General features: G+C 53.0%; 1 protein-coding gene across 7 annotated transcripts in view; it reads right to left on the reverse strand.

Moving 5' to 3' along the window:
- The window catches only part of LOC120755159 (aryl hydrocarbon receptor-like), a 48,206-nt gene that overhangs the window by 13,500 nt on the left and 15,800 nt on the right, over positions 1-18,906 (reverse strand). Inside the window, exons 4-14 of one of the 7 annotated variants that reach the window (XM_040069806.2) lie at positions 18,269-18,358; positions 17,279-17,402; positions 16,903-17,033; positions 16,105-16,307; positions 15,909-16,018; positions 15,504-15,645; positions 13,624-15,151; positions 12,120-13,511; positions 11,121-11,714; positions 10,575-10,749; positions 10,295-10,390 (exon numbers count right to left, since the gene is read on the reverse strand). In XM_040069806.2, coding sequence (XP_039925740.1) covers positions 13,371-13,511; positions 13,624-15,151; positions 15,504-15,645; positions 15,909-16,018; positions 16,105-16,307; positions 16,903-17,033; positions 17,279-17,402; positions 18,269-18,358 — 2,469 coding nt within the window. In that variant the 3' untranslated portion in view covers positions 10,295-10,390; positions 10,575-10,749; positions 11,121-11,714; positions 12,120-13,370. Of the gene's footprint in view, positions 1-10,168; positions 10,391-10,574; positions 10,750-11,120; positions 11,715-12,119; positions 13,512-13,623; positions 15,152-15,503; positions 15,646-15,908; positions 16,019-16,104; positions 16,308-16,902; positions 17,034-17,278; positions 17,403-18,268; positions 18,359-18,906 lie in introns of those variants that run through there. The other 6 variants (XM_040069812.2, XM_040069805.2, XM_040069811.2 and 3 more) reach the window with 6 other exon arrangements.

Below are 18,906 nucleotides of genomic sequence, written 5' to 3' on the forward strand. Positions count from 1 at the left end.
CTTTGACCACGTAAGGCTCTGTAGCCCCAGCCACAGCCACTGGGTGCTGCCCAGGCATTTGATGCCACGTGGATTTGCAGGCTTGCGCCTGGCTGAGCCCCAAGCAGCCACGGCTGAGGTCTTTTTTTCTTCCTTTCATACAGTGTAAGAGCCAGGTGCGGCTGCTGTCCATATTGCTCTTCCAAAAATCGGTGACTGTTTCAGTGGAAAAGGAAAAAAAGGCCCTGAAGACACACGTACGCCAGAGCCTGCTTCCACTGTTCTTCCATTGCCATGATGAGGACCAGGATGTGGCAGAGGTGAGGACTCGTGGGCTGCTGGTGTGTCCCCCTGGGAGGGGGCTCGGCTGCCTCCTGCCCTGGCGCCTTGCGGGCTGCAGGCCCTCCAGGACTTGGCACAGGGACGCGGCTCCTGTAGCCTGGGCTGTGGTGCCATCTACGTGTCTCTGCTGCTCTCCAGGCTTCTTGGGCAACACTGCTTTGTGCGGCCATGTTCCTAAAGAGGAGGGATCTTGAAAAACTAGTGAAGAAGAAGAAGTTGTGGATGTTCAGCGAGTGCCTGGTAAGAACGGCCTGGAAGCCCCAGCCTCAGCCTGGAGAAGCCCCCTGACTGCGGTGCTCGGTGTGTGGGCTTGGCAGCTGTGCCTCTGCCCAGTGCTGGATCCAGGGCCCGTGTGGGCTCTTCTCCAGGCTCCTGTGGCCCCGAGCCGATGGGCGAGGCAGGCCCGGGCAGCACTCGGCTCTCTGCCCCCTCCAGAGCCCGGCGCCAGCGGCTGCTGGCCAGGCCTCAGGGCTGTGCGGGCACGGGAGGCTGGGGCTGGGTGCAGTGAGAGCCCGGCCGGGGGGCTGAGCCCACCCCAACCCTTCCCTCCTGCCGCTCTCTCCAGCTGCAAGAGAACAGCAGCCGAGTGGCCGAGCTCCTGCACCAGGCCCTGCCATACCTGGAGAGCCCCCAGGAGCCCCTGCGAGAGGCGGCCATCAGGTTCATCGGTGAGCCACGAGCCCCAGCTCCCTCCCCAGCCCGCCGTAGCTCGGCCCCGGCCCTGGATGCTGCCCCGGCAGTGGCGTCCGGGCCCGGCGCCCTGGAGCCCCGCCTGGCCTCGGGGCTGCTGCCGCCCTCTCGCAGCCGTGCCCTTGGGCGGCAGCAGGCGGCAAGCGCCAGGGCCAGGAGGCTGTGTGGCCACAGGGCCGGCAGCTGTGCCGCTGGCAGGGAGCTGTGCCCCTGGGACCGTGACAGGCTCTGTGTTCACAGGAATCTGCGGGCGGAGCCTGAGGAGGCAGCGGGAACAGCTCCAGCTCATCTACAAAGGTGAGTGAGGGCAGCGGGCTGTCAGCGGGGCCGGCGGGGGAAGCCGCAAGCCCTGGCCGGGCTGCGGGGGCTCTGCTCCCTGTGCGGACGAGGAGGGCGTGGGCAGAGCACACAGCGATTGCAGGGACACGTGGCGCATTGGTGTCCAGCAGCTTTGGGCTGATCCCGTTGGTCCCTGCTCCCTCCTGGCCGCGGCAAGAGCGGGCTGGACTGGCCCTAGCAGGGGGCTCTCCTCGGGTCCCCGCAGCTGCGGGATCCGACCGTGGCTCTGTTCCTTTCTCTTCCAGCCCTTGAAGACATGGCAGATGATGTCAGTCCTGCCATCTGTCGCCTGGCACTTCAAACCTCCTATATCCTCTGGGCAATAGACAGATCTCGATATTCTATGTTCGAGAACCTGCAAAATGAGCTCCGTAGGGTATGGAGGACACGGCCTCGACTGTCGCGCCTCGGCTGGCTGCGGTGCTGCAGCTCTGCAGAGAGCTGATCCGGGACACTCTGTCTGCTTGAGGCCAAGGCCACCTGAGCCAGTGGAGATTTTCTTCTCCTTCAAGATTATTCTTCTCTTCTTTTTTGTTCTTCTTTAGTCTATAAATATACAATGTCTTAAAATAGGATGCAAGGAGATTTCTTTTGCTGCCCAGAGCATGCAGGGCAGAGGGGAAGAGGGGGGAAAAGGGTGCTTGCGCTCAGCGAGCTGCCCAGGCGTGCAGCCTTGCAGGGAAAATGGCCAGAAGCCCCTTGGGCTGTGGTGGTCCCACTGAAGCCTTTGCACTGCCAACAGAGCGGGTGGGCAGCGGCCCGAGCTGCGGGGATCGCTGCGAGACCGGTGCCCGGAGATGGTCACACGCCCTGTACCAGCCAGGAAGCGCCTTCTGTGTCCTCCTGCCCGTGTGTTGCTGGCTGGATGGCTGAGGGCTCCGAGGTGCCTCTTGAACGGGCTCCTCTGGAGCTCCTGCGGGGCTGCGGCGCTGCTGCCAGGCAGCTCGGCCGGGCTGAGGGAGACCCTGAGGGGCTGGGGTGGTGGGAAGTCCTGAGGAACTGGGTGTCAGAGGCCATGAGCAGCCCCCAGGCAGCCGCCTTGTTCCTGCCACCCGGCTGCCCTGGTGCTTCCCCAAAGCAGACCTGGCGGGCCTACGGTAGAAGCCCTCGAGGCGGGGACACCACCCCACCAGAAGGGTGGGGACTCCCCCGAGGTGTCCCGGCTGGGATGACTGGGCACAGGGAGCGCAGGCAGGGGCACGCTGCCAGGGCACGGCCGCTGGGTGCTGCCAATAAGGGGCAGCGGGCAGAGGCAGGGCTGGCGGCCAGCCCAGGCCCTCGTGGCTGCCCAGGCTGCGGTGCTGTGACCGAGGCCACCCTGACGCAGAGCTCTGGGGCCGCAGAGCTGCTGCCACCACGGGGAGGGCGGCGACGTCCCCTCGAGCGGGGCTGCGGAGTCGCTGCTGCCCAAGTCACTCTGGACCCCACGGAAACAGCACCAGAGTGTGCACAGGAACAGTAGCACCCTGACTGCCAGCACCTGCACAATGAGGCATTTGCACCCGCCAGGATGCCAAATGGGTTTGGCAAAAGGCTTCAGCAGAGTTGGCCACAAAGGCTTTCTCTTGACTTGCCTGCCCGAAATGAGCAGGCAGAAGAGCCATTTTCACTTTTTGAGCCATTACAGAAGTTCATTTCTGTCTGTCTGTTCATTTCTCAAGCTGTCTTATACACTTGAGAACAGACCCTCCTGCCAGACATGACATAGTCAGTGAACTGCAGTCGTATCTCAGCAGTAAGTGCAGGGGACAGGCTGCAGGAGATGGAAGCATTTTGCCTATACTTGGTTTCCTGAGACAGTGCTTAGAGTGCTCTGCTGTCACATCAAATCAGAGGGAGATGCCCTGAATGGTTCCCTTCTTTCCAGAGAGCCGTGTACTGTCTTCTCTTGTATTTGCTTTTTAAGGTTCTCCTCAGCTACAGATGTAAGGAAGACACAGAAGCTTAGAAAAGGCCACCCAGTCATTACAGTCTGCCTTCAAGAGAAGGGAGAAGAGATTCGTGCAGCTTGGAGCTCTCCTTCACCTCTCTGTCCTGACATTATCAGGCTCTTTCTTTTTTCAGTAATTAATAGCAACAGTCATAAGGGCAATGCAAGAATAACTTAGGAAACCCATGCGAGCACATCGGCCCGTGCACAAACAGCAGCCCCAGGGAGCATTTTTTACTGCCCAGTATGACTCACCAGGTGAGTGCAGCATTTTTCACTATGGTGTAACCGGTGGCTCTGGGTGGCTTTACTCTTGGCTGCCCAACTTGGAAAGCTTTTCAAGGGTGTATTTTTGGAAAAGCAGAAGCAACTTCTCCAGTAAAGTGACTTGGGTTGAACTTCCAAACCTGCCAGTTCCTCCTTGTTCACTGTGGAAAAGATCAGTTCACACCTCATCTCACCTCACAATCCTCCCTCCTCACCTAAAATTTCCAGTCAGGGAGCTGCTAATCCCAAAACTGCTGTCAAGGAATCTCTCCTCATCCCTGTCAGGGTGCTGAGGGCACTAATAAACCTTAGCGGCCCTGACCAGCCCCTCTACTGGGATCTCTACTCAGCCACAGCTATTGAAGCTCAGCCCTGGATCCCCAACCATGAGGTGGGAATGACAAGCTCTAGCTCAGCCAAGGGAATGTGGCTGGGGGTGAGTTTTCTAAGTACCTACTAAACTTTCCTTCACCCTCTGCTCTTCCTCTGGTGTTGCTCTGGGAAGCATTGGAAAAGCCTTTGTAGAGGCTCTTCCAGAGCAACATCAGGAAGGATTTGGCTATTTCCAAACAAAGGGGTAGGTGCTAGCAAATCAATTAACATCCCCCCACAGTGAAGGTGATGCCTTTGGTGAGATTTTCAGGCCAAGCCACACATGTGGCATTTAACCCTGGAGATCCTACTGCATTCCCAGGGAAATGGCAGCTCCCTCTTGGGGCTGAGGGAGCTTTGCCACAGGGGAAAAGCGCATGGGGAAAAAACAGTCAGTATCAAACTCTCGTGCCACTCTTAGACCCCTGCAGATATTTAATGTGTTGGGGGTTAAGTTTTCCTGTGGAATTTTTTCCCCCCCATAAGTTGCTAGGAGACTAAATACTGATAGTTAAAGGGTGGTCAACCCGGACAAAGGAAGTTGATCACTTAGTTTTTGGGGGAGGGAAAAGGCTCCCAAGAGCTGAGGGTGGTGGGCTCACTGCTCTCGGTTTTCCGGGGAGGACGGTCGGCGACTGGAAGCTGTGTGGAGTCCACAGTTAATGGAGGAGTCTGGTCCTGGGAATTCTATTATCTGTTGGAGCGCCCAGGAATTCGGAGGTTTTTTGCCTGCCCTGCTGGATTTTGGGTCAGCCCGGGTCCAGCGGCTGCGGGTTCTCCGGCACTGCTCGCTCCACCTGCCAGGACACCCCCCTGCCTGCGGAGGACAATCCACCGCTTCCAGCCATCAGCACCGGAGTTTCCACCGTTTGCCCCTTGGGGTTCTTGGTTCTGTTTTACTATTATTATAATTGCTGTTGTTGTTTGTCTGTCCTGTTATAGTTACTAGTCAAGGACTGTTACTCCTCTCCCCATAGCTCTGACTGAAAAGATATTTTTTAATCTTCCAAATTATAATAACACGGAGGGAAGGATTTGAATTCCCCATTCCTAGAGAGGCCTGCCTCTCCCTAGCAGACACCTGTCTTTTCAAACCAGGGCATAATGGAATATGAGAAATTATGTGGGTACACCACAGGCACCCCATGCCTTCTGCCTCCACTGGAACACAGGAGAGTGACCTTCCTGCAGGCATCAAGCTCCTGACATCCCAGTTTCAGAAAGCCAGAGAGCTCTGCCAGTCTCTGGTATAAATCCCTGGGACTCAGGTCTGCCTGCTAAGGTGGAGCGATGCATTCCTGGGGATTGCAAACACATCCAGTACAAAATAAACTCTAGGAAACAGTACAAGGGAATCACAGGAAGAGCTTTGGGACTCTGTGAGGTGGGAGAAAAAAAACACTTCTGCAGATACAAAGGATTAAAACCCCATAAAGTACTTTGGCTGCAGCTTAGGAAAATACCATCTTTAGGACACAGGATTCAGGAGATATAATAAATAAATAAATAATTCTTCATAGAAACCCAAACCAGCTTCCTTTGCAATACAAAACACATCTTAAATAGGTATTTCAACAAAAATGCCAGCATTTTTCCTGGAAACAACAAACACTCAAATGAACACTCATTGCATTTGAAACCCAGTTTCCTCTCTGCTTGTATTTTTTAAAGGAAAATGTTGGCTAGCCCTGCCAGTCCTGTCTATAATATACATATCTTCCAAACACAGAGAGCTAAGTGTTGGCTGCAAATCAGAATTTTCCCTGCTAAAGGGATCTCAGAATCGTGGAATGATAGGGGCTGAAACAGACCTTAGAGAGCATCTGAGATAAGGCAAAGACAGAAACAAAATGCACCTGCCATCCCCAGAAATGCTTTTTTTTGGTTCAAATGCACCAAAACTCCTCATTCCCATGAAATCCAAGCAGCTCTCCCAAGTGACAGAGGGCAAGTTTGGATCAGCTATTAAGAAGAGATTCTTTGCTTCGAGGGTGGCGAGGCACATCCATCTCCCTCACACACCTCACAAGGAAATGTCTGGCGTTGCTGCTGTCAATGTTGCCATGTATCAGGACACACAGTGACAAAACCCAAACAAGCAGAACGACCAGCCTGCTGACAAGGTTATCCACAACCCCCAGTCTGGAGTTGCCTCTGGCAGTGGCTTGCCCAGGGTTCACTGCAGGCAGGAAGACTTGCCCATGACACAGCTCATTAGTCGGGCAGCTCCCAGAGGGAAGGCTGTTCCAAGCTGCTGTGCTGCTCTCTGTGATTCCAGCTGAAGCCTGTGGGTCACTGCTTCCAACCACAGGAGCCAGAATGGAGGGGAAGCTCGCGGGACAGTTACCAGGGCTGGGCATGTTCAGCCACTGCGAGAAACAGCAGGAATTTTAGGGACTGAAATCTCAGCGTGGCCAAAGCAAACACAACAAAGCATAAATATGATGGTTATGTTTTCATCGATGGAAGTATCTACACAGGGACCTGGACTCCCAGGGAGTGGGAAGAGCTGTCCTTTTATAAAAATCCCATGTCTTGTCCAGAGCTATGAGCAGTTTCTTACTAGGGGTTGGTGGCACAGTGAGAAACTGAGGGCTTTTTGTGTTGAATGAAACCCTCAGTTACCTCTGGACAGGTCCTTCAAGATAAGAAGCAGCAGAATGCCTGTGCTTGTTATAGGGCCTGCACCAAGTGACACAAGATGGCAGGAGAATTACAGAATCAGGGAATCACTAAAGTTGGAAAAGCCCTTTGAGGTTCTTGAGCACAACCATTCCCCAGCACTGCCAAGTTCACCCCTAAACCGTGTCCACAAAAAACGCCATATGACCATTCTAGGTTGCCCACCACCCACTAGCCAGGGAATGATTTTTTTTTCCTCATAGTCCAATTAACTTCTGAGCACTCAGCAGGATGTACGGTTTCTCAAAATTCAGAAGGATGCTTTTAGTCATTAAGGATATGCTTTGAGGTCATGAAATTTGAAGTTCAGAAGGACATACGTGGTCCTCACAGTTGTTAACTCGGGCACATCCCATGGAGCATAAAAACATGCACACCCAAGGAGTTTTAAGGCTTCCATCTTGCTTTTTTCCCCCAGCCACTTTCAGATAGGCTCTGGGAAGAAAAATATTCCTTTATTCTTTGAGATATCTCCTTCACCCATTTAAAAAATTTGGATTTGGTGTCCAGTAAGATTTTGTAGTTCTGAGCACTTTGCCCTCCCTTCCTTTCAAAAAGAAGATCAATTCAATTCCAAAGCAGTCAGCTCCTCCTTTGACCCAAAAAACACAAATGGACTTCCTTTTTCTGTCTCCAAAAATGCTCAGGGTTTGGTTTCCCAGTATTTCCATGCAGCCAAGTGAGCTGTTAGCACCTGGAGAGCTGATCCTGGAGCGACACAGCTGAGTCTCAGCAACTGTCCCAACACACTGGTAAATGCCCCCAACCCTGATGATCAGGACAACCAGGAGGAAGAGCAGAGCCAAGGGGATACCCAATGGCTCTGGAAGAGTGCCCACAAGGCACCACACTGAGCCTCTTCCTCAGGGCAGGCAAATACCCTCCTCCAGGGATGCCAGAGGCACTCAGGCTCCCCAGCTCCATCCCAGTGGAGAGAACACCCTGGAAACCAGACAGGATGTAGCCACCTCCTCTGTGTTTTGACGTTTTGCAAATTGACTTGCTCTGTGCCCTCTGCTCTGCTTAATTGATCCTCTGCCCATCTCCAGCAAAAAAATTGTTCCCCTGTCTCATTCATAATGTGCTCCAAATAAAGTGTGTTTCTGCCTGAATTAATGCCCTTTGGGGGTACTTTAAATTGTCACAGTGCATAAGGCTTTCCCTGAAATCTGCATTTTTACAGTGCTCACTCTCCACAATGGCCCCTGGAGCAACACTTAATCTATTTCAAGGCATATGGAGACTTCCTAAAACAACCTGGCTAGGAAAGCAAAGCTTGCTTTAAATAGAGGCCTTTCCATCCTCCCTTTTCCCCCAAACCAGCTGGGTTTTTCTTTTCCATCCTGAAAACAAAGAAGCAAACCAAACTCCAAAGAGTATCTGTTGATCCATCTCTGAGAACCCACCAAAACAAAGCAGTTTCCAGTTGAAACTGGGCAAGGGTTCAAATCTTTGTGGGTATGAAGACCAGAAGCAGTTGCAGCTGATTCAACCCAGCCTTGCTGGTTGAGGAGCATTGCTGAGCTTATCAGGGAGGTTGAAGCCACCCAGAGCAAGTAGCCAGTGTGTCCAGGAGATATGATCCTTGTAACTTACTCCACACCCAAGGAAGGTACAGAAATACTGCTGGAGGAGCAGCCAGCCCTGCTGATGAACAGGGAGGAGCTCAGATTTGAGCTTCTCTACGGCCTTCTCATGTATTTCCAGGACACAGACCCAAATCAAGCATATCCCAGGAGAGAGAGCTCTCAAGTTCGTATGGAATGGTTTTAGAGAGCAAGGAACTATTCAGCAGAGAGAGGCACGGACACAAATGCTCCAGTTTTGTCTTTAAATCTGAGTATTATTGGGGGGGGGGGGGGGGGGGGGGGGGGGGGGGGGGGGGCAGGGAACCCCAAACCAAGCAACCAAGCCTAAGGTTTAGAGCCCCTTCCCAGGAGCCCCAAAATGGACAGCAAGGCACAAAAAGGTAGCAGTGTAAGGGTCTTTCCCCTCGATTTATGCTGGCAGGTTCTCACCACATGGTCCTGCCTTGCTCAGAGCCAGCAAGGGCAGATTTGGAGCCTGGGCTTGGCAGGATATTGCAAAAGCTGGGATCAGAGCTGCATCCCAGCTGGAGACTAAAATAACTACGAGATTACCTCCACGGGAGCTCAGCCAGCACGGATAATGCTCAGCCCGTTCCTCTCCCAGCTTGCCACAGCCTTGCCCAGCCTCCCTTCCCTCTTTTTTCAAATCCTCATTCGCCGCAGGTACTTCAGTCCTGCTGAGGGGAAAGAGAAGGTTGATCTTGCCCTGTCTCACAGGAGCTGCTCTGCAGGCAGCCCTCAAAGGCCCCTCTCCATGCTGGGCTGACCAGCTCAATCCTCCTTTGAGCTCCTCCACTTTATGTGCAGAACTCCCATTGCTTGTTTGTCTGATCCTTCCCTGCCAAGCTCTGCTCTCTGCACAGTAATCCCAGCTATTGACGGTGCCTAGGGCCAAGGTGAAAATAGGTTTCCTTCTCCCTCGAGAGCTCCCTTCCCCTTGTGTGGCCAGGCCACCATCAGCCTGAGCTGGGATTTTTAATACTGGATATATTTCAAACTCAAGCCAAGGGAGTTTCTGGCATGAAACATCCTGTGACTAGGCAGCAAGTTCAGAGGTGCAAACTGTTCTTGGGCAAGCTTGAAAAAGACATTTCCTCCTCTGGAGAGCCAAACCCACCAGAGATGGCTGCAACAGCTGGGGCTGGAACCCAGCACCAGTACAGAGGACTGTGCAAGGTAGATGTGACACTTGGTCCACCTGTTCAGCTTGGAAATATTCCTGGATGCATTTGAGGGTTTAGCAACCACTTGAAGGTTTAGCAGCCACAGCTGGCCAGGAAAAGGGGAATTAAGGACTGGGACGGATGGCGAAATTTAAAGCAGAGATGGGACACCATGACACCAAACAGCCCTGGAACACTCCTCTGCTCAGTGGAAAGACACGTGGGAGAACATTAGCAATGTAATAACAATGGTACATCTGTTAGCAAGGGCAGGAGTCCTCACAGCTGCAGAGCAACAGCCCCCGTGTCAGGAGAAGGGGCAGGGATATGTCAGCAGAAGGTAAGGAATATAAAACATAAATGCTTCTAAACCCATTAAAGAAACCGAACTAAGTTTCAGCGTAAAATAATTAAATGGGAGCTAAAAACATTTATTTTAGAGCCTTCTAGTGCCTAAAAGGGCTCCAAGAGACCTGGAGAAGGACTTTGGATAAGGGCCTGGAGTTACAGGACAAGTTCCAGGGGGAATGGCTTCCCAGTGCCAGAGGGCAGGGATAGATGAGATACTGGGAAGAAATCCTCACTGTGAGGGTGGGGAAACCCTGGCACAGAGTACCCAGAGAAGCTGTGGCTGCCCCTGGATCCCTGGCAGTGTCCAAGGCCAGGGTGGACGGGGCTTGGAGCAACCTGGGATAGTGGGAGGTGTCCCTGCCCATGGCAGGGGGCAGAGCAGGATGAGCTTTAAGGTTCCAACCTAAACCATCCTGTAATTGTGAGATTTCACATTAGATTTGAGATTTTTTTTTTTTTTGAGGCACATACATTTATCAAACAATATGGAAATTCTTCATATCAAACTCTCCTCGGTTCAGAAAATAATGATGACAATATCTGATGATGATGATAACACCACAAACAACAGTGCCATTATTCCAAAGTACCTGGTAGCCATGTGCTGATCCTTCACCCCAGGATGATGGTTAATGTGCCCCATCACTCTTTAGACCTTTCTGGCCAGGCTTGGAAAGTCTTTGGACCTATTAAAAAGATGCACAAATATATTTTTAGGGGCAGACGACTGCTATCCAAAGTCCACTATACTTGAAAACCATGGGCACAGAAGGTTGTGTACATGGCTGGCCACTCAACTCTGCAGTGGGAGTTCCAAGAGTGATCTTTTGAAGTGCCCCCCTATTAAGGGACTTCTAAAGAAATACTTACCTTGCTCTCTGCTGCCCTGAGGCCCAGGGAGATATCCTGGCCTCCGTGATGCCAGCTGGGTACTGGTGCTTTCAGCCTTATGGATGCAGCCAGTATCAGATGTCACCTCTCTCAGCTGGCTTGAGAAAGGAGCTCCCTTTTGCTGCAGGCTGTGTCTCACATGTCCTTGTCCTGGCTGGCATTTGGGAAAACGGCGGGCAGAAAGGGAAAGAGAAAAGAGGCAAACAATAAATACCCCCTGCTCTCCTCCTCCTGCCCCTCCATCGGTGCATCTTACTCTGCTGCAAGGAGCACCACAGCTCTTCCTGCCCTTCCCCAAACCCAAGCACATCGTGGGATTCTTGGAGCTGCCCTGTGCAGGGCCAGGACATCAGCGATCCTTCCAACTCAGGATATTCTATGGTTCTGTATCTCTCCAAACTCTTTTCTCACACCTTCCTTGGCCACATCCAGCTCTCTGGGATCAATGTACCCCATGGGACCGTGCTCTCTCCAGCTGTGCAAACCAGAGCACAACAGCACAGCTGTCCAACTCCCCTTTCTTACCACCATGGCTCAGGGCAGGCTGCAGATGCTGCGGTGATAAACAGAGGCATCTCTCTTGCTCCAGCAGGAAATTTTCTCTCCAGCCAGGCTCCCTGGGCCAGCCTGGTGTGTCAAGAATCAATGTCACGAGGCCCAGAGGACAGGCAGCAACTGGCGTGAGGATGGGCATGGATTATGGATGTGCCAGCCTGCTTTGGGAGCAGAAGGCACCTCCCTCCACAGAAACCATGGCCTGTCCTCCACATGCCTCACAGACAGAGCGCTGGAGAAATCCACGCTGCGCTCGCTGAAACACAGAGCCCTGGTGACACAGCCAGCAGGGCTGCAGTTCCCCAAGGTCACCTGGGCTGCAGGGAAGCTCGTGGTGCTGTGGAGATGCACGGCAAGGAAGAGGAGAAACCCATCAGGGCAACTGGCCATGGAATGGTTGCCCACACATCCAGTACCTGCCTCAAGAAGGAAATTTGACAGTGGTCAGGTTGTGCTCAGCACCTGGGACTCGGTTGGATGTCACCGAGCTGCAGCCTCAGGGATGCTCTGGTGCCGTCCCACCATCCCCCTCAGTGCAGGTGGTGCTGCCCAGAGTCAACTTCTCTGAAGGAACAGGGAGGAAAAAGCAGAGTAAGGCACAGAAACTATAAAAGACCAAACGCCCCCAGCATATCTCCATCAAAAATTCAGAAATCTTACAAAACAAAACTGCTTTGTTTTGCTAAGGAAAAGCAAGTGCCAGGTAGGGGTGGGAATGCTAGAAAATTCAGCATTCGGAGAAAACAAACCTGTTATTTCTAATTTCCAGGTCGAAAAACAACAGCGCAGGGGAAAAGAATCAGCTCATTTGTCTTAAAATATGTTTTCTATTACATACTAGAAACTATATATAGACACTTTATAAATACACATACTTTGTATTTCAATAGATCTACATGCAATTTTATATACATATAATACTATTTTATTATAACATATAAATATTGTACATTTTCTTAATGCACTCACCCTTCTCTGTCAGATTTCCCAGTTCCTTTCAAACATCTATGGAAGGAACTGGCAGATGGACTGTGTACACCCCAAAGGCTCCAAGTGCTCCTCAGGATCTGATCCAACTCAGCCCATTCCATCCCAGATCACCCGTGGCAAGGCCTAGGCTCCAGTGCTGCAGCCAGCAAACCCTGACATGCTCCAGATCAGGAAGACACACAGCCAGCAAGGGAAACATCAGGGAGGAGCTCCAAAACCATTTATTGAAACAAAACCAACAGGAGTTCACATTAATCCAAAGCTGGGCAAGCAGAAGATATGAGCTTTGTTGGGTTTCTTAAAGGGTCACTGCGTTTCTGATCTTTTAAACAACCTCTTCATCGCATTCCAGAGGATGCTGCTTTGGAATGGTAAGAAGTTTTTTTCCTTCCACTGGAGTGGCATAAAAATAAATCTGTCAACTCATATACACACATATGGGCTGTGGGTTTTTTCTTCTGTGGGAAGGTATCGCTCTCTCAGTACTTACAATTAAGTACTTATTAACTTATTTTCTTTATCTTATAGAAATTTCTGGGTTTTTAACTGAAAAATTTGAGACTTGAAGTCTGAGGGTACCTGAGAGGCCAGCACCCAGAGAAAACCAGTTTAGCAGCCAATCTGGGCATGCCTTGTATAGTACAGCAAAGCCCAGGGTGTTTGCTACAGGAGCTCTAACCTGGATCCCAAACACTGAGAACACTTGGGACACAGGGAAATCAGGGATGGGGAAGAAGCAGAGCAACACAAGAACACCATACAGGGCTCATTTTCCTTACTAAACAAGCAGTATCTGTACAACTTGGCCACAGCCACAGGTGCCTGGCTGGGATGGCAGGAAATTTAATACCAGAGGTGAAAACATTTTCTGTCTTTTTTAGGACAGGCTTTCGTGAGGCTGGTATCCATGCTGGATCATGCATGTAAATGCAAAGCTTCGGTTGCACTCATGGGCTGACCTGCAACCACAGCTCAGCTTGCTCAAGCACCCTGGGAAATCTGTCCTCCAGCTGTGTTGCTGTCCCTTCCCAGGCCAGGGACACCAGCACAGGAACAGCATGGGGAGGACGGTGGGAAGTTGAGGGAAGAGCAAAAACCCAAGTGAGCCAAAGCAACCAACATCAATAGCACCAGCAGGATGTGCACAGCAGTGGGGAAGGTTTGTTATCTGCAGCTTGAAGGTAGCTCCTTTCCCGGGGAACAGTCCTGCTTTGTCCATTCCTGTCTCTCCTAGAGACAGAAGTATCCCCTGGAAGCATGAGGGGGATCTGGCAGCTGAGGCTGGCAGGGCAGTGCCAGACTTCCCCCCAGCACTGGGCAGTCTTGGGGCAGTCCCATGGGAGAGCTGGGCAAACCACAGGTGCTGTGGGGCTGGGAGAGAGAGAGAACAGTGGTGAGGCACTTTGCAAGGGGTTATTAGCACTGGCTGAGCAGATTCCCAGCACAGAAAACACTCAGCCCCGGAGTACAGCAAGGCCCTTACCTTGTGCCTGCCCTCCTGGCTCAGTGCAGAGGTGTGTCCCCCATATGAAGTCTCCAGAGGGCTGCCAATGCTCCCAAACTGCCCTGCAGCTGAGCTGGGGAAAGGGTGCTGGGGCACAAAGGGAAGAGGGCTCAGCGGCTTCTCAGGAATAAGCTGGTAGGAAGGGGGAGAACACCTGGGGTATGAAGACATCTCTTCCCAGGAGTCCCCAGTGCCCACAGCTTCCATGCTGCATAATCCATTCAGGTTAAAGTGCTGTGGAGGCAAGCCAGGCCCAGGGCCCAAACAGCCCTGGGGCTGGGAGAGCAAGTCTTGGCTGAGGCCATAAATGCCAGGCCGAGCTGGAGACCCCAGGAGGGGGCAAACATAGTCCTGCCATGGACTGGGGTGTGGAGAGGAGTTGGGGCTGGTGCCACACCTCCCATTCATCAGCAAGTGATGATGTTTCCGCTGGCCTGGTGGTGCCACACAACCTTGGCACAGGCTGGACAGGGAGAAGGACTGGTGGGTATCCTCTTGGGAGGGCTGCACAGCTGGGAAGTCTCCCTGCAGCTGCTGGGCCCCAGATGGCTCCTGTGGGCAGGGGGCTTCCAGGGCTGAGCTGGGGGCCCTGTCCCAGGGGGCGCCCTGTGCTGGCTGGAAGAAGTGGAGTACAGTCTCCTCCCCAACTAGTCCCCACTGGGAGCCACTGGAGAGCTCTTCCTGCTCAGCCAGCTCTGGGAGCAGCCCTGGCACAGCACCGATGGGCTGCCCCCACAGAGGGATGGGGGGCTGGCCCAGGGCAGTGCTGGGCTGCCCTGCATGCTGTGCCAGGTGGCACTTTGAGTCCTTGTTCTCCGTGTGGCATGGAGCAGTGCCTCCCTGTGGGCTGGAGGGCATGCCTGGCAGGGGACACACCTGCTGTTCTCCCTCATGCTCATCCACTGGACAGCTGGGAACGTAGGAGAGAATCTGGTTGCTAGCCAGGCTGTTTAGAGATGGGGACTGGTCTCGGTCCATACTGACCATCACCATTTTCTCATCCAGCAGCAGGAGCTCCAGGTCCTCAGCATTCAAGCCCAGACCCTCCAAAGCACTGAAGAGCTTGTTGGAACAGCTCTCATCTCTCTTAACTGAGAGTGAGTCCATGGTGGCCAAGAGAGGGTTCTCCAGCAGCTTCTCTTGGAGGCCGTTGCCCCTTGAAGAAACTGGATCTCTGCCCATACTCCAAGCATCCCCTCCTGCACTTGGCAAGGACACAAGCCCAAGCTGGAAAGTGCTGCTGAAGGAAGGGTCCTGAGTGGGAGCTGGGTGCGAGGTGTACACCGCCTTGCCGAGCAGAGACTGGGGGTCAATGCCATTCTTCTGGGAGCGCCCTACATGGCTGCAGGAGGGCTTCTTGAACTTGCTGGGTTTCCCTTTACTCTGGAAAAGGTCAGGTAAGCCTGGGAGAGGGTGAGCACTTTGGTATAGAAGCGCCTCTCCTGTAGCAAAGGTAAAGGGAAGATGCATGGACCGCTTCCGAAGGTACTCTCCTCCTTCTTCATCTCTGCAGGGCATGAAGAGGACACTGTGGCTGCTATGTGCACAAACCCACCGCACAAGTGCTTCTTCAATGGGCAATTGTGATCCCTGCAAGCCAAAGCCCCTTTGCTACAACCAGCATGCACTCACACACACATACACAAAACCCAAACATCTGCAGCATAAGCAAGTATCACCCCTGTTGAGGGGTGGCCTTGCAGACAGGGATGTGACTGAACAGCACAAAACACAGAATCCCACAGCTGCTCCTTTAAAAGGTACAAGCAGCAACAACAAATCCAACATCCTGCCCTGCTCAGGACATCCCAGAGCCATGGGAAAAGCCAGGCTGTGCCCACGTCAGCCCCGGCACGTACACGAGGGGTCTCTGTGTGACCACAATGTACTCGGGTTTGCCGTTCTTGTAGACGAGCCGTGCGTTGGCCTGCACCCACTTCCAGTGGTTGTCCTTGGTCAGCAGCCGGAACACCGTCAGGCCGCTCTCCCCCGTCTTCATCACTGCCGGGAGGAGGCAAAAGGGCTGTCACCATGGCACACTGCCCTTTCCAGCTGGAAACAGCAACATGGCCGGCAGGCACAGGGGACACCATGCAGGTGAACACCCCTCCCCTCCACTCCACCCCAAGCTCTCTGCAGTGACAGGAGCAGCACAGCAAAGCATCCTGTGAGGGAAGAGCCACTGGGCTTAATAGAACAGCCAACGGAGCTGCCCCAGCACCAGCCCACCCATCAGCACAAGTGACCAGGGAGGGGACTCTTACTCCTGACGTGGTTCTCGGCACAGTACAGCGTGTCAGCAGCGTGGACAAACTGGTAGCCGGAGCCACACATCCGCAGCTCTGCCTCAGTGTAGCCCAGGATGATCTTTCCCCTGTGAGAGACAGAGAGCACACCCAGCTCAGAGGCAGGGCTGGGGTGGGATGTCAGGAATGGAGCACTGGGAGCTCTGCTGCTTACTTGGGATCACATGCCAAGGGGGTGAAGTCCAGCTTGTGCTTGGTCCTGAAGATCATGCTCTTGGTTCGGATCTGCAGGATGGACGGGGGCTGCAGAGGCGTGGAGATGGCGAACAGAGCGAGCTGGGGGGGCAGTACAGAGCCATCTTCAGATCTTTTGTTTCGCCCATGAAGGAATTTCAACCTGCCTTGAAGGTTTAAAGCCTATGAAGAAAAGCACAGTGTCATGCAGAAAAGCGAGAAGGAAGAGACCTGCACAGAAAGCAAGACACCTGTCTGCAGAGTTGGTGTAAATAGAATCATTGAATCACAGCGTGATTTAGGTTTGGAATGACCTTAATCATTTCATTCCAATCCCCCTGCCATAGGCCACGACACCTTCCATTAGCCCAGGTTTCCCCAAGCCCCATCCAATCTGGCCCTTGGACACTTCCAGGGATCCAGGGGCAGCCACAGCTTCTCTGGGCACCCTGTGGCTTCCAGTGCAGAGAGGAGGAGGGATGACCACAATCTACTTGATCTTATGACACGCTTTTAACAGAAAAACCAAGCAAAACACAGGGCAGAAAAGCACTTTCATTCAAGATTCAGCATTTCTGAGAGGAGGAACAAAACTCACAGGGAGAGGCTGTAGGTACAGGCCAAACCTATGAAAAACAGGGAAAGTCTCTTGCTGAAAAAGGCAGGTGCTGCATGTGGCAGAAAGGGGCAAGGGATCTTTCCAGGGGGTGGTTTCAGTGGCAGTATGAACATTTGTGGTGAGCCTGCCCCTCCCCTGCTGGGGAGGGTCTGTACTTACCAGGAAGCCAGAGGAATTATCCAGGAGGCAGCGAAAGCGGCACACAAAGCTCCTCTCCAGGAAGGAGGAGTTTTCTGGGGGCAGCTGATCTGGTTTGTAGATGACAGCAGAAGAGTCAAGACCCTTCCCCACTGTGGAAGAGAGGGACCGAGAGAGGATTGAACAAGGATTCACCCCTGCGAGGGTTGGAGGTCCCCAGCACTGGGTACTGCAGCAGTTTGCAGAGCATAGCAACAGAAACTGGGGTAAGGCCACAACGTTTGGATAAAGCTGTGGCCTGAGCCACACGGGCGCAAGTGGCAACAACGAGCTGGGCTCCCAGCATCCCTGGGAAGCCACGCACCTTGCGCCACTTAGGATGGCAGTCTGCCTTTACCTGCTGGAGAAGGCTCACCCTCAGGAGTGTGTGGTGGGTCCAGGGCCCAGTGGAGGTTGCGTCTGAACTCCGGATGGTCCTCGGTGTGGATGAGCTCAAAGACACTCTGGTGCATGACATCGGCCTAGAGGGGACATGCCACCTGTGAGCTCTGCAGCCTGTCCCCAGTGCCAGTTTTCACAGCCCCAGTTGGTTTTATCTTAACCAGTTGCCCTGGGGCTCAAAGGGGTCCCTTGCTAAATGAGATCAGAAACTTTCCCCCAGAACTGATGTTGGTGGGAACAAACGGCACATCTGGCTTTAAGGACCCCTTGCCCATGTTGGACCTGACTTCCTCCCCCCAAAAGCCTAAAGAGCCAACAGGGCTTCCCTCTGACATCCCCATAACTCAAAATCCTAGTGCTGACTTCAGAAGTGAGATGAAAACATGGATTTGGGAACAAAACAGCAGCAATGCTCCCCCACCTCTAGACTATTCTCAAGAGAACAATGCCCTGGGACTTGTTCCCTGCACCCAGGTGGATAGGTCTCATCTACCTCAGGTGCTGGGGACAGCCAGCTGTGTGTGGGTGACACCAACCCACAGCAGCTGAAGGACTGCAGCTATGTCCCACTTCCCTGTAAATCTCATCTAGTGCCCTCCAAGTTACCTGGGTGCCCAAAGTGCTTGTGGGATTTACCAGGATTTGAGTGGATTCCCCAGGCAAACTGCACAAGGAACCCCAGAAATCTCACCACAGCCATGAACACCGTGGAGGCACATCAACATGGCTGCTGGAAAGTATCTCTGGGCTGATTAAGTCCCTTGTCACCTACCAGTGACCGCGTCTGGCAATATAGAGTCCAAATACCCAAGACCAAGGAAATGCCCCAAACAGCTCCCTGAGACCCAGTGATCCTTGCAGAGCCTTCTCTCTGCAGGGAACTTGGGGCTATTCTGCACAACCAAGGAAAAATTGACTCTCCACAACAAGTCAGAGTCCCACCAACCTGATGAAATCCTAGATAATCCTGGATTGTATGTGAGGAGTAAAATATCAGCCCTTCTGATGTCACCACCAGCACGAAGCCATTGAGAGCCTGTAGGAGAGAGATCAGCAGGTACAGGCCATGATCATGTCACTTTTCCAGGAGGACACTGGTTACCCAAAGCCTCGCCAGCAGACAGCTGAGCCACCACAGATGGCCTCTCCAAGGTCATGCAGCTCTTCCATACAGCTGCCCGAGAATATCCTAATCCAGACTGACAGAAAACTGTGCTTCCATCCTGGGAGCATTCACTCAGACTCAGCTTTAGACATTTATCCTCATCCCGTGCAGGAAGCAGATAAAAACCTCTGAACTGCTTGCAGGATGAAAGCGGACACCATCAGGAACTAGTCCATTCTGGTGGAGATGAATCTTTCCAACAGCCTTGAGGCCCTTGGCAGCTGTGTGTGGCCATCCCAGGTTCCAGAGAAGTGGTCTGGAGAAGGACCATGGTGTGCCTGGACATGGTGATCCATGGGCAAGGAACAAGGCCAAGGAAAGTGTTATGTCTGCTGCCTGCTCCCTCCTCAATGCGGCCAGTGTTGAAAGGGCCTTAACAGGCAGAAATGGAAAAGCCAAAAGCTAAAGCATAAGGGTTC

This window comes from Hirundo rustica, chromosome 7, assembly GCF_015227805.2.
Source record: "Hirundo rustica isolate bHirRus1 chromosome 7, bHirRus1.pri.v3, whole genome shotgun sequence".
Taxonomy (NCBI): Eukaryota; Metazoa; Chordata; class Aves; order Passeriformes; family Hirundinidae; genus Hirundo; species Hirundo rustica.